This window comes from Pagrus major, chromosome 8 (genome assembly GCF_040436345.1).
Source record: "Pagrus major chromosome 8, Pma_NU_1.0".
Taxonomy (NCBI): domain Eukaryota; kingdom Metazoa; phylum Chordata; class Actinopteri; order Spariformes; family Sparidae; genus Pagrus; species Pagrus major.
In genome coordinates this window covers 31,899,900-31,915,870 of record NC_133222.1, presented here as the reverse complement: position 1 = coordinate 31,915,870, position 15,971 = coordinate 31,899,900, and the positions used below count along the sequence as shown (strand labels likewise).

Sequence of the window (15,971 nt, the reverse complement as noted above, 5' to 3'; positions counted from 1 at the left end):
TTTAGGTTAATGAGAGTACTTTCCATGTGGAATCCTGTGGGAGTGTGTATGGCACTGTAAGTACAGTGAGTGAGTAATGAGCTTTCTGCAAAGCTCTGACCTCAAAGTGTGCTGTACCTCATGCCTTTTGTGGAGCGGTTGTGGAAGTTTTGCAGCAGCTGCGGGAGGCCCAGCATGGCCTCGAACATCACGGCCAGGGAACCCAGCGTCTCCACAAACACCACAGAGTCCAGAAGCAGCAATGTGATGACTGCACAAAGAACGGTGAAGCCAAAGCAGAAGAGCAGGTAGTCCTCGAAGGCGCTCCACTTCCAGAAGTAGCGAAAGTCCAAGTCTGGAGAGGGAGAGGGGAGAGAACGAAGCAGATGGAGAGAAACAATTTAAATTTTGCTCAGTAGCTGTCGTCAGTATTGTTTAAAGTTTGGAGAGACTGAATTGAATGGATGTGACAGGTAGAGGAGAGAGGGAATCTGAAGCAAAATGAAGAAAGGGAAAGAAGTGTGGGAGGATTTAAAGGAAAGAAAGAAGACAGAAGAGCCTGAAGAGATGATCAAATAAAGAGGCAGAGCAAGCATGAGGAGGTGTGTGTGTGTGTGTGTGTGTGTGTGTGTGTGTGTGTGCGTGTGTGTGTGTGGTGCTGGAGGGTGAGAAGGTGCCTACAGAATGTGAGGATGGAAACAGAAGAGCAATGGTGACAGGCAGAGATTGAAAGGGCGATATAGCGGGAAAAAGACGAGAGGAGGAAAGAGCTGGAAAAAGAGTGTTTCATTAAAGGATGCATAGAAATTCTGCAAAGACAGCACTCTAAAATCAATACTGCACACATACATAAGTGAGTGGAACAAAGATAAATGAGATACTCTGAAGCTTTTACATTTCTATTACTTTGGAATAACCTAGCCTTTTGCGTGACCAGGCTATACATTTAGAAAGTTTATTACCTTTGGTATAAAGCTATCTTTCCACTGACACAACTCTATTAATCATGTGTGGCCTTTACCATTTACTGATAAATAACAGGAACACTGCTGTCTGAAGCTGTTGTTTACTACTTTGCTCGAACAGAAGAGGTGGCCCACCCCAGGTACAAAAGTCAGTGTGTAATTTTGAATTGGAATTGAACCAAAATTGAAATAGTCACAGTGGTCGAGTAACCTGGAACAATGTCTCTCCCATCGGCTTCAGAGGGAGATTACAGCTCCGAGGCTGGTTCAGCAGCTGCCAAGAAAAGCTTGTAGCTTGTGAGGGGAAACATTCAGCCAACTAGATCTACATTCTCGTCACCATCCTCAATGAGCCATAATGTGAGATGATCGACGATCTCTTATTGCTTATGTATGACCATGGAGCTGTGGAAAACCAGCTGACATCAGCTAAAGGAGATTGATGGCTAAATAAGAGCACATTAGTTAGTGTAGGGACTCAAGTGTGACGCTGCACGCTGCCAAGCATCTGACTTTAACATGTGCTGCTGTTACTTTTCACAATGACTGAATAGGCTGCACCTATATAAGACGTGTATGTGTGTACTGTGCATTGTCATGTGTGTCCTTGCATGTCTATAGGTGAGAGACAAACGTTGACAGCAAAGACTGATAAGAAAAATCCTTTCGAATGTGGCAATTACAGGGCTGTAACACATTCATTATTGATTAATCTATACTTTCTTTAATTAACAATTTAATCTATAAAATGCCTGTGGACCAGATGCATACAGTTTAATTACCGCATACCTTGTTTGATTCTGGCTGAGGACCTTTGTTTCATTAAATTGTTGCTATTTAATCTTTTGTCAGTCAAATAAGCAGTCAAAATAGTAATTGCTGCTGCATCAGTTTGGTAAGAAGTTAGATTTGTATTTATGCTGCAATCCATTGTGATGAACACTCCATTGTAAAAAAAACAACCTCGGGCATGGAAAAGTCCAATGAAACAGTCATCCAAGTTGGAAACCCAAGTAGAAAAATGTTCACAAGATCCATGAAGCCGATATAAACACACATGACATCACAACAGTATGACGCCGCACACAGTGAACAATAACCTTTCACCTTTTCATCCCTTTTTATGTTATGTAGTGTTTGTGTTGTGAAACATGCTGCTCTTTGCAACTATGCGGTACAAGCCCATTTTCTCCCATCTTTGCCTTAATTTGTTAAATCAACTGCTGTGGTTGCTTGTGAAGTTTACAGACTTGCCATACAAACATCAATGAACAAAATTATATATTTAAACTGATTGAAATATGACTAAAAGAAGAAGAATAAAAAATGTAATCAATAATTTAACAAAAGTATCTTTTAATTCCATCCCAGTTGTGTGCCTTATTTGGGGTTTGGATTTAGGTTTTGACTGATATTAGTGTTCAACTGTACAAGACAAACAAAAGCTTTCTTGAAGCTTTCAACAACATCTCAAGATTTCCATTCGGAAATAATAAAATGTAATAATTACTTTAAAAGGAGACTCGAACTGTAAAGGCCTGCCAATGAGCGATGAAGGATATTAAAATCCTGTGTTCTCCTGCCTGCTCTTTCATCCAACACCCCTCTCAATGAAAGAGAAGCACCTCCATTTGTCAGTGCTTCTCTGTCTGAACAAGACCTCATCCATTCATATCATCTCACATACTTTGCATGCTATGTATGATCACACAAAATATTCAGCACACACACACGTAACACCAGGCTGGGACGCCTCCCATTCCACTCCAGTGAACTGTATCTGCTGTTGCATCCTGGGACAGACAGATTGAGACATCTCGCGGCGAGTGCAGTGTGGCACGCTCGCAGCAAACAGTGAACGTGATTAATGGCTTTATCACCTGGAGACACAAAAGACATATCGCCCACAGCAAGCAGACAAGCGAGGTGGGAGAGAAGAGCAGCACAACACAACATGCTTCTCAGTTCTCTCACAAACATGCCTCTTGACAAATACCGATTCTCAGGGTATGACTTATGTCTGTTCTCACAAACGATGACACTGACAGAAGCCAGAGAGGTGGAGACAGAGAGCCTGACACGCTTACTCACAAGTCCCCTTCACTTCAACACAACATCAAACCTGCAGTCAGTGCCGCCACTGGCAGCTGGCAGAGGAAGACTGGAGAGTCAGGGGAGGCCTAGAGGCTGCCCCTTTATCAGCAACATAAGGGCTTTCCATTTGTTTGAGGCCAAGGTGGTGATGTATAAACATGCTGACAGCAGCAACAATGAGAGTAGTGGTATTTCACAACTCCTGTCAACTTTTCAGTGTATAAAGCCTCCCAATGATCCTCTCACATTTTCATCTTTTTAATTTAGCTTCCCCTCCTTCTCTCTCCAGCTTATCGCCACCACACACACTTACACATTCAGACACCCAAAACACTCTCCTCTTGTCCTCTTACCAGGCAATCCAATCAATTTTCATGCACAAAGCAACACACCCACTTCCCCTCCTGTTATCCCCGCTCTCTCACTCTTTCTCTCTCTCTCTCTGTCCCATTTCATCTCTCACTTATAAAGCCTTGTATGTTTACCTGCATAATCAAATTGCCCGGAAGAGCAAAATTAAAAGGGAAAGCTATGCATCATTCATGGAGCCATTTATTTTATTTGGCCTCCTCCCATATCATGCATCATCCCCGGTTTCCTCTTCCTGACTAGCTCACTTCTTTCCTCTAACTGTTTCAAATCTTTTTTTCCACCCACCTCACTGACGAATAAAAGTGCTCACTTCACACTCAAACACCTCCTTTGTGGCTGCTGTCCTGTCACCCGAGGACAGAACAGGTGGCTTGGCCTTTTCCAAACAGCATCCTCCTGTCTGGTGTGTGTTGAAGCCAGGGCGGCATTTCAAAGACCCGAGAGGCTCCGGAGAGCCAGGAGGAGGTGAGACGCTCTTTCTTCACACAGACTCTTTGTTTACACAAAGCCCATTCAAGATCAAACAATTCAATTACTAAAAACCAGCGAGGAAACAGCGCAGAACAGGTCAATGCCCGTGTATGAAGTTATTTTGGGAAGATGTGAAGCTACTCGGGCAGGATAAGTCAATCAATTTAAGCAAGTGTGTGTCTGTTCAGGCTTGAGTTCAAGTTGATTGGGGATGGGAAGGAATGGGATGGAGGGTGAGCGAGTGTGGAAAAGAGGGAGAGTAGACTCGAGTCAGCTAAGTGGATATATGGAGGCTAAACTTGTGGTGTATGGCATCAAGTTGAGCAGAGAAAGCACAGCTCAGAGCTGAGAGACTCTGAGACAGAGACAAGGATGGACACTGACAGCTAGAGAGCCTGGAGATATGCTGAGTCAGCACTATCAGTCTGCGAGCAGAGCAGCTCAGCTTGGTGTTATTTTAGGACGTGTGAAAGTTGCTGTTTGACATCTCTGGTGGGTCTGTTGGGTGCTCGGTTCCTTGCTCTGAAGTACAGCTTTTTGTAGGACATGCAGGATGTAATGGACTTTACAGAATATTATAACGTTTATCGTATTATCTTTTTTAGTTTGTGCACAGATCAGGCTGAAAATGTCAGGACCCAGAAACTGGTCAAGGGTGATCTCATAGTAGGGGTGTGCAGTATACTGGCTTCAGCAGCATCACTGGTGTCAGGTTCTGCTACGACATGGATTCGGTAATCCAGTGTTGTAGCATATTAAAAACAATGGGCTTTCCTGTAGCTATGATGACCTGCAGTTAGAGGGCTAAACATGTACTTGTAAGTTACATCCAGTGACTACTTGTGCAAGGTCAAAAAGGATCCCAATTTCTCTGTTATTGTCTGCAAGAACCAACGCTGTCTTCATCTACTGCTATCATTAGAGGAAGTGAAGCTCCAGTTCATTCACTTTAATGTGGATTTGTGTGCTAACCATCTTAACCGTCTCAATACCTGCTTTCTCAACAATGGCCAGTGATGCAAGAAGAAGGATTCGCTTCAAACTCAAGCTCAAGGATGGATTGTTACCAAGTTCAAACTTGGAACCTGTAGGTTTTTGGCATTTTCTGTCAACTGTAGGCTATGGCGTAGGTCATGCATCTATGTAGAGGCTAGGCTGTAGATACAGCGTAGATTCAATGCAAAAGCATAAATCAAGCTTAACTCTGAGAAGGAATCACAGTTTATTTACTAATTAAGCTACAATATCTGGCAGGCTAATCCTCCCAAAACACATGTAGGCTCATACCTATTTTAGAATCATGTTTGAGTGGAGTATTCCTTTTATTTTTCTAATACTATGATGTAATACCGTTGCCATAACAAAACGGGAAATAAATACTGTGAAATAAACTTCAGGTTATATCGCCAACCCCTATCTCATAGTTGAACCTGCAGGCTGTCCTTGCTTTTTCAGCTCATGAACACATCTTCACGGGGTATCGACGGCACGAACACCTTCTTGACAAGCTTTCATAGGGACACCATAACACACCAACACCACTCTGAAAACCAAGACTGGGCATGCAGAAGGTGGTTCATGAGCAGAACAAGACTGAGTGAAGACAGATAGGAAAGGGTCCGCTGCTCCCTGCTTCTCCCTCTTTCTCTGTCAGCTCTCTGAATAATACAAGAGCTTCTAAAATAATGTCCACTAATTAAGTTACTGTGGGAATGTAACACACTGAAGCACACACAAGAACAAATTGCCTCCCCAGTGGGTTTCCTCTCCTGAACTAGAACATATTCAACTTGGGAGCAGAGTGACTTAATTACACAACTTTGTCTGGTAAAACATTTTGTTAATTTATTAACACAAATATAAGTAATGCTGACTGAGCATTTCACCTACTTCTCCCTTCAGTTTTGCAGAAACTTTGCATCGACTTGTGATCACAAAATCATCTACAATACTTCGTATCAGCAATTATTTATGAAATTAAGCAGGGAAGAATCCACACACTGACCAGTCAGCACAAACCTAATTAAAGTTAACCAATAAAAGGGAAATTAAAGAAAGAACAGTGATCACAAGAACCATCTCGTTATAATTCCAGAAATGCCCCCGATTTTTATCAGCTACCCCTTTACAACATCTGCTCCATTTCACTCTCTTTCCCTTCTGGTTACACAGCAGACAGTTTCTTGCACATTGTCAGCCTGAACAAACATCAGCACTGTGTGTCAGATGGCTGGGGTCCAGTCATGCGTTAGAAGGGTTATTTGTGGTAACGAGCTGCTATTTCGGCCCAAATTCACACCTGCCTGGCTGTGAACTTTCCAGTCATGTTCTTGACTTTTGAGTCATCATCTCACGTTCTTTCATGTTCATGTACAGTTTAGTCAACAGCTACTGCCAGTCTTCAGTCACACAAACAGTGACCGTCTGACGGCAAGAACTGGCTCTTAACTGGTTTCCTTAGATGCCAAAAGAGCTCAGTGTAAACATATTCTCACTTAGAGTGGGCAAGACCCAGAAAAACTTAACCAAGTAATTAACAGCTCATTTACCTGAAAATGTATGAGATGGTGATAAGCAATTGAAAATAAAACAGACAACACAGTTTGGGTCATTTTCACTGGGAAAAGCAGGATTAAGATAAGAGTTTGTGTCAGGCGATTCTGTTTCGCTAAGAAATTAAAATGTCTGATCCAATCTTGGCGATTTACACACAAAAATGCCTGTATACACACACAAAACCACACGCACAGGGAAATCACAATGTCCACTGCAATTACTGTAACTATAATTTCCAATATCTTCTGTGTGCTTGTTTGCCACAGGGGACTGAGACATATTCCAACAGGCCGTGCACCAAATTGTGTATTTGATTTGCTTTTGTTGCATAATCTTTTCAGCCAACATGTTTAATCCAGTTTTGGATTTGTTGCTTCACTGACCAGTTCGTCCAAAGTACATCCCCTATTTTTATCTTTTATATGCAGCGAATTAACTAAATAAATTAAGATGTAATGGAAAGCCACATTGTTGCTTTAGTCCCTGGCAGCACTGCAGTGATCTCTCAGCTCTGTTTGGTCACATCCGCCAAAACAAAAAAGCCTGTCTGTGTCGTCTAATGCATATCTATTCACAGGGACGACTTGCACATTCATTTGCATAATGTTTTGTGTATTACAAAAGTCATTCATGCAGAAACATCCAAGTAATACATTTACAAGTCAACAGTATTGCCAGTGCTTGCTTGAATGCCAAATGGTGAGGGATTGTTAGCCTCGCACAATTACTGGACGTTTATGAGATCAGGAGCCACTCCTCTCAAAAACAAAGAAATACACCTCCTCAAGCACTCCAGCTTTATCACTTACAACACAAACAAAATCCTAAAAATAACAATCAGTCAGTTTTACCATTTGTATTACAGAATCCCCCTTTCCAAACGACAGTCTCACTCTCAGAAGGCTACAAAACTGCTATTATATCTAGCCAAAAGGCTTCACTTATTCCTATTTGTCCTATTTGTAAGAAAGGTTGATTTTTGAGTCTCATTCTGAATTCATTCAATGCTGTAGTAATTTTGAATCAGCCAACTGCTGCTGTAAGTAAATGTAATGCACAGGCACAACAAGTATTGGAAATATGTGTATTTTTTGGGGTAGTGATGGCTTTAGATGCATTTTTTATTTTTTAAAACAGAGCGAACAGCATCAGATTACTAGTTTTGTCATTTCAAAAATGCTCCCCAGCAGAAAGACAAATTAGTTTATGATTAGTAAAAGTGGTGTGTTTTTCTCTGTCACATTAGGAATACCTCCAGCTCAAGTCTGCCCTTAAAAAGAAAGAAGATGTCGAAATACAGATGTGATGGTGGAGACTGCTCCACCGGCAGCATATGGACCACAAGGGGATCAGTCCTATCAGCAGGACTGAGTACAAGCCAGTACTTTTTAGTATTTTACCCTCGCCTGTGTAGGATTGTCAGTCCTGAAGCAACAGACTACTGACAGGACACTACTGAGGGTGAGCATCACAGGGGCAGAGGACACAGGGTGGAATCTCTCAGTTCAGGAAACCTCAGACTTCCCCAGAGTAAGCTGTTGTTGGCTACTGCGTACTACTGTTATTAGATCGTACTGTGTTTAGAGCAATTGTGATCATGTATTTCTCCCAGGTTCACAAGTCAACAGTTGTCTGAGGATGTAAGCTGGAGACCCGTCCACTCCACGAGCATTTGGGCATGTTTATGTGTGAGAGAGTAATTTAACCTTCTTGGTGGAAATTAATCTTCCGAAGTAAAGGCTACCACATCCTCCCTGAATGGTGCAGGACTGAAGCTTAAAATTGGATTTATTTTTCATGTCTACATGACAGAAGATGATAAGCTGTAAAATACAGATTGGACATTGGTGGACATTAATCTCCCAAAGTCTAGGCTACCCCATCCTCTATGAGGGGTTTTGGACTGAAGGTTAAAATGAGATTTATCATATAATGCCTACAGATACACTTAATGACTTTTTTCCCCTTTGACATTCGTGTTGAGAGTAGCAGAGGACTTTGAAATTGATGCATAAAAAGCACAAATTGGAGCATAAAAAATTCACCAGAATTCAGGAAATAAAGTGTCTGACACCCCCAGACTCTCCCCCCACCCCTCCGACTGATTTCTGTATCCTGGGCATGGGGCCACTAGCAAGGTATCCCTTATTTTTCCACAGTGAATGTGGCAACCCTACATAGCTTCAGCACTTCCGTAGGGTTTGCATGACATACATTTTGTAATTTTGCAATATTAATACAAAAGTTATCCATGCGACCTCAATGATGATGGAATCATAATCTCTATTGTGTTTTGGAAGACTAGTAGATAGATGAATGGAGAAACGATGTAAAAGTTGAGCGGAAATGAACACACACAAACATAAAACTATGATTTGAGACAGAGAGAAATGTCCCCGTGTTCATGCTTTCAACAAATAATCCTTTCTACGAATTTCTGCAGCAGTAGTATTTCTGAGAGTCGGCTGTTTTGACCTTGCGAGTGAACCATTACTGATTGCGTCCTTGCTGAATATTTACTGTATGTGTGTTCCTTCTAGCCTCTCGACCCTGACAGGCCGTAAGTAATGAGCTCTATTGGCATTAATGACCCACAACAACAATTCTGTGACTGTTTGACCTCTGTTACGTACTAATAGATTCAACATCCGCACTCCTTCCATAGAATAAATACTCAGCCCCATATACACGTCAAGGCTTGAACAACCGTCACATTTTACACTTGGCAGAAGCCACTTTTGTGTGGTTCTCCTGTTAATAGAGACGAACATAAATGATCTATCAAACATTTTTGTAAACATGTTCTGGTCTGCTTCACAACAGGAAGATTGATGACCCACTCCTGAGCTTGTTTGTGAGCATCCTTATAGAATACAATATATCTATTGGTACAGTCTCTATGAATCTGATGATAACTGCGCTACCCCCAAAGGCAGTGAGAAACAACCACCAGGAGAGACTACCTTCCCACAACAGACCCGCCAGACTACACCACATACACAGGTTACCCACAAGGCCACTTCCCTTAAAGGGGAGCCGGGCATTTAGACTGTGGGTATGCTAATCTTACTTGTTAAAAAATTACTTTTTGAATGAATTGATAGAATTACTGTTTACCTTGATAGACAGAGAGAGGCAGTGATGGAGGAAGTACTCAGATCCTTTACGTAAGTAAAAGTACTAATACCACACTGTTACAAGTAAAATTCTTGCATTGAAATTGTTACTGTACACTGTGAGAATTAGAATGGCACTCAGTAGAGCGCATACCCCCGCCAAGGCCCAACAGTCCCCTTTAATTCAATCAAGCCTAATCCAATATCAAACTCGATAGCCCTGTATCACTTTAAATTCTAAAACACCCATAAATGTTTCTCCACAATTTAAGCTCACCAGACCCAAGATCCATGCATAAATGATATATATTTGTATGTTTATGTATATATGCATATATATATATATATATATATTACATATTTATTTATTTATGTATGTATTCATAAGTAATGGTTAAATAAGGAAGCCTATGCTGAATTATTAGCTAAAGATTGATGGAGAGGGGGTGGGATTAGATAAATTCACACTTCTTCCCACTCCTTTTCGAACATGCAATTAGAATTGCCTGTTTTCATGTGCCCTTCTCTTTTGTTGGTTTGTTTGTTTATGAATGAAAATGGCGAAAAAATGCCCCATCAATGTTAACAGAAGTGAGAAAAAATTCCTGGATCCACACCAAAAGTTAGATTTGGAAAATTATGTTTTGCCAATTCACTTTTGTCTTGGAAAATGAGTGCGTGTCTCTTGGTGGGCTGATGTCAGGCTGGGAAATAATTCAGAATGATTGTTTATTGAATTTGGGTAAAATAATGGGGATTATGTGAGTTGTTGAGGTTTTTGTTTTTGTGTGAAGAGTTTTGCCTGATTTAATACATAACACAGATTCAGTTGATTATTTTGTATAATTTTGATAACACACTTCAATGAGTTATCCTTTAACAAGAAGAACTGAACTGATACTTCATATTGTATCATGTATTGATATAGCGAGGTGCTTAAGTGGGAATGGTATGTTGATTTTGGAAAATATATTATTCACATTTATAACAGGCTTATGTAAATGTCATCACAACTAATGTGTTTATAACTTAAATAATTGTATTCTCCTCTCTACTCAAGGTCTTTATAGATTCAGGTATTTGACATATTGACACACGGATAAACACTCAGTCTTGACCCGGGTCCTGTCCATGGTTTGTTCTCAGGAACATAGACTCCTAGAGAAGAACTCTATTCCCTTCCTCTTTTTGCACAGACCGCTCTTGCTGTCCTCCTTTTAATTCTCCCTCTCGAGCTGTCAGTAACAGCACTTCCTCCCTCTCTCCTTCTTGTCCTCTTCTTCTCCTCCATCTACACAGTACTGTGAGTTCCATTAAGCAGAGAAAACCAGTGATGAAGAAAAGCCCTTCACTGGCATTGTCCTTCACTCGTCCTGATAGCATCCATATAAGCCTCTGTATCTTCCTCCGCATTCCAGCTAAATCCGTAATGTCTCAAATCCTTTCAAGATCACACAGGGCCGGGTGTGTCTGCAGGTGATTTGGCTTTCAGAAGCTTCAGCGTTCTCTTTCTGAAGTTCATTGCTTATTTTGGATTTGCTGTCGACAGCAAAATGAAAGTTTGATGGCAATTCGAAGAAGAGTTATTCTTCTTCATTTTCATGTGTTTTTCAAAGGTTTTGATGAGTGAGCAGATATGTTTTCATATTACAGGCCTTAGCTGTTAGCCACTAATCCCAAATACTGTGGCTATTTTCATCTCTGCCATCCATGACAGAACAGACACTTCATAGTACTAGAGGTTCCACATCATTTGCATTAACTTTGCTCAGAACAACACTGACAGACTGATCTGACTGGCTGGCTGGCTGGCTGGCTTGTCACCAGCATTAGAATAATGGCTGGGGTACCATCAGGAGATTCTGATGAGGCACCACATCCTCGCCTTCATTTTTATTTTTTCTCCTGCAAGCTAGTTCTTTCAAACCGGTGTTGGCAGCTCATGCTGTCAGACGCAGCTTGTGAATGCTTGTTTAATAGAAGAAAATCAGGGCAGCGTGCCGACACTGAGCTGACAGTGAGCAGGAAAGTCCATCTTTTTGGGCTGTGATTTCGCCCATAGCTGTAACGACATACGATTCATCCCCTCGGTATGTGAACACTGACACATTTTTATTGTTCTTGATCTACTCTGGCATGTTGGATTAGAAAAGAAACAATAGCTATGAGATTTAAGTACTGGCTTTCAGCTTTACTGGTGTTTGGTGCTCACATCCATACTGTCTCAACAACATTGGACCTCTTTTTATTACAGTACTGCAATTCTCAGAGAATGCAGCAGGACAATGACAGTCTTGTCTGAGTTTTTCATGACCTGGTTCTTGCAAATGCATTTTTGTGTGACATAAATCAAAACATTCAGCCACTTACAATGAAATGTGGCAGGATTTCACATTGAATGAGTCGAGGCGTACATCCATGCAGTAAGAGTGTACCTAAACCTCTCTTAGTTTTTGCTCCTACAAGTATTCTCAGTCAGATTCGGCAAACTCTCTGCACAAACCTGACATAAATCACTTGATTTAACTTGATGAACCTGCCACCTGTTCATGAGGAGATGCACTTTCGTGACATTTTATCATCTGCATAATCAGCAACTCCAACATGCTTATATAAGACCACCTGCTGTGCTTAGTTTCTTGGAAAGTTTTATTCACAAAAAGAGTAAAAAGAAGAATCTGCATCACCACGTTTTAAGTTCAGGGGCCAGATGCATAGATTCAAGACTAAAACTCTGTGTATGCACAAAGACAGAAATATGCATACGCAGATTCATAAAGCTGTGGGTACCCCTGATTCTTCATCCATAAATGGATATAGAAATGTCCTTAAACATCATTTGCATATCGAAACTTGTGCGCTCTCCACCACTTATTCGACTTGTCAAGGAGAAGAACGGCAAATTAAAAAAAAGTGCAACTCACAGCGAGGTTCTCTCTAACAGCATTACAACAGCTTTCATTACAAAACGTGGTTTCAAGTATGCATGTGGTGTGATCATTCTAACTGCACATAATTCTTAAATAAATACCAGTTTATGTGTCGGAAAAGGCGTACACATTCTTTATACGTCTGGCCCCTGTGTTGAAAATCAGCAGACAAAACATAACAGATTTGAACAGATTTAATAGTGTGTCATTAGCAGTATTTGGGGAAATCAATAAAAAACTATTAGTACAGCAGCATATAACTTTGGGAATTAATAAGCCAGGATGCTATGATGAACACATCAATCATTCTGCATTTTAGCTGAACTCAATTACAAATTTCAACTCTTCATTATTTCTGAAAGTGAATGTGACTTAATCTTAAATTTCTTTTTCTTACATGCAGTGAATTTTCTCTGAGGAGCAAGCAGAGAAGCAGGTTCATAGTTGTCAGAGGAAGATTGAGAGAAAAAGCCAGAGTCCATAGTTTCAAGCAGTGTATTTTGTAGTTGTGAGCATAGTGTATTTTGGAACATGTTTTCCTCTTGTATTGTCTTTTTTGTTGCCTTGGTGGTGAGGTTTTGGCATTTTTGTTCATGGTGAGTGAAACACCTTTGTACCCTGCTCATTTAATGAGCGTATCTCAAAAATGAAAATATGTACATAGTTCAAATAAGTTCTGAAATGTTAAAAATGTTTTGTTCATGTTTCTACATTCAGATATCTTTTGTAACAATATGTTTTGTTGTTGTCAACTTGTTTGAGTTTTTCTATGTATAACACAATTTAAATACTTAAATACTTATATTAATTATGGTTTATTGACTTACATAACCTTCTAGCTTATGGTGAGTAGATTTTAGGAACATAAGCATCTGGAGATACTTGAAGAAATGACTTCACAATAAACAAAAATACCATTGTAGGCACTGGCGGACCATTTCTATTGCAGAGTTCAAAGCTAGAGTAACACAACTCTTTTGCGTAAGCGCATTTTTTGGCTGCTTTGATTACAGCAGACATAAAAGGGTTCTGAAAAGTGTAGCTGTGGTGGACCATGGTGATGTGTGTGCTGTGGATGATAACAGGACAGAGTGCTGAAGCCAAGAGCTCAGATGCAGTGACCTTGGTGGCAAGGACGGTGGAGTGGAGTGGAGTGGATGGAATTGAGGAGGTGAAGCATCACCGGAGCACTCATGCTGGGAAAATATAACGGAGACTGCAGACGATCAAATTAACTACACTTGGGCTCTCATGTTCATGACTCATTCTGTCACCCTCAGACACTCTCAGACACAAAAACACACGGCGGATGTGGGTACAAATACCTCACAGGTACAAATACCTCACAATGTATATACTATATGCAGACAAATGCACTCTCATATTTCCATTTTCTGTACTCGCTTCCTTGTGGTTTAACACACACAGACACAAAGTTAAGCCGACTGTGTGTGAAGGTGATCTGGTCCGATAATAATCAGCTGTTGACCAGATGGAAGCGTCAGCAGGCCCAGATAAGGACAACAGCACAGGGGACCAAAAAGGGTCCAAACTATTTATTAGGGTCTCCAAGGTCAGACATGTTGTCAATGGGAGGCTTTCTTCCTCTATAGATAAGCAGGTGTAAACAGAAGATAATGTGACTGGAAAACAAAGTCAACATGTGAGCGGGACTATTATTAACTGCAGAATTACCTTGTGTGTGTCAAAAGCTCTCCACATCAACCAATGTGACCTTCACTGCAGTAATGATGATTTCCAAAGTGGCATAGAGGGGTTCACATTTAACAAACATTCCCTTTGTATGGTTATTATGGTCGGAAAACATTTATTGTTTAATTAAATTCTTAACCCACACGGACAAATTAACACAGCCTGAGTAATTTAAATCCACATCAGATATACACAGCATTGTCACAGTTTAACAGAATAATGATAAGGCAATGACGGCCCAGAGCTTGTAAAAATAACATTACATAATTATTGGGCACATTAGAGCACATGTTGACATTTACTAAGGTAGTGGATTTAAAGGAACACACACTTGGGTACATTATGGGCATTACAGGCAGTGTATATAAACCCTATTGCTCCCTCTAACCCTGTTTGATTACAATTACATGCACTGAGTCATGCACTCTGGGTGTGTGTGTTCTTAAACACAATCATATTTCTGAGATATGAGACTATGTATAAGTCTTAGATTTTGGATGTGGTTATACTGTGATCTGCAACAAAACTGTTTTCTTTTCCTGGTTTTAAAGGCTGCATTTCAGTAAGGTGATGTCATTTTTTTTAACACTTAGTCATTATATTGACATTACTGATGATTATCAATCAGCATCTCATTGTGTTAAATGTGTTACTGATAACATTCAGCCAATAAATGTGGCATTCCATCTCCCCCTTCCACTGCATTCACGTCACAACACTGCTGTTGTTCAAATCATCTGCCCCCTCAAGTGGTTGCCATTTTTGATGCAGTAGCTGACATTAACGTAGCTAACACTAGCTAATGTAAATGTTGCTAACGCAAGCTAGCTAACATTAGTATACTGGGCACATACTGTCATTTTAACATTTCTCCACAAACCAACTATACTATTGGCTCTGCGGGGGTATTATTTCTAAAAAATGATGTTTCTACATAAAAATGTTGTCAATAATTTGCTGTTTCACAAAATTACCAGTGGTTGTCCCTACAATACTGTACAAACAATAGTAATTAAAGGCCATATCGACCAGTCCTGATACAATCTGACATGTTTAAACTCAAAAATAGAAACAAAGTGAAATATATGAGATGTAACAACTGAAGATGCCAGCAAGGAAACAATTTTGAAAAGCTTTTGTTGGGCCAAGTTTAAATTTAAATGAATTAGGCATAAGTAATCATGACGTGACTCACTTAATGGTAATGGGCTCTGACTCTGAATGTATGACAGTAAAAAAAACTAACTGTGATGTGAAATACAAATGCATGTTATCATATACAGTATATACTGAACAAATATTAATCATAGAAGAATGTATCTAAATACTTACACGCTGTTTTTCTCACAGTGTGCTCTGAGATATAAGGGAATAGTCACAATCAGTTGCTGACAGATATTCATCTTTTGGTTTTGTGAGGTAATTTTCACAAAATGACCAATTCTGTATAATCTACACTTTACATTCACGTAACAACAGCAGTAACAACCGAGGATGCAATAACTGAAAATGTTTTATCTGTATCTGTTGTGGTCGGGTCTCTTTCAGGACTTGACACACACACACACGCACGCGTGCACACACACGTGTGGCATGCTCAGCCACAAACATTTCTTCATCTTCTTCCTCAGGGTTAAATTACCTCATCACCCAGTCTGAGGCGACAGTAATTAGCACAGCAGTGCCTCATTAAAAGTCATTATTTAGATAGAATGTCATTGACCTTCCTCTCTACGCAACTGGCTACTTTCCTTTGTTCCACTCTCCCTGCATGT

The 15,971-nt window shown here is 40.4% G+C and overlaps 1 protein-coding gene across 1 annotated transcript in view; it reads right to left on the bottom strand.

Moving 5' to 3' along the window:
* The window catches only part of LOC141000565 (solute carrier family 66 member 2), a 58,387-nt gene that overhangs the window by 25,694 nt on the left and 16,722 nt on the right, over positions 1-15,971 (bottom strand). Inside the window, exon 4 of the mRNA XM_073471299.1 lies at positions 118-334. Within this exon, the coding sequence (XP_073327400.1) occupies positions 118-334 (217 nt within the window). The remainder of the gene's footprint in view (positions 1-117; positions 335-15,971) is intronic.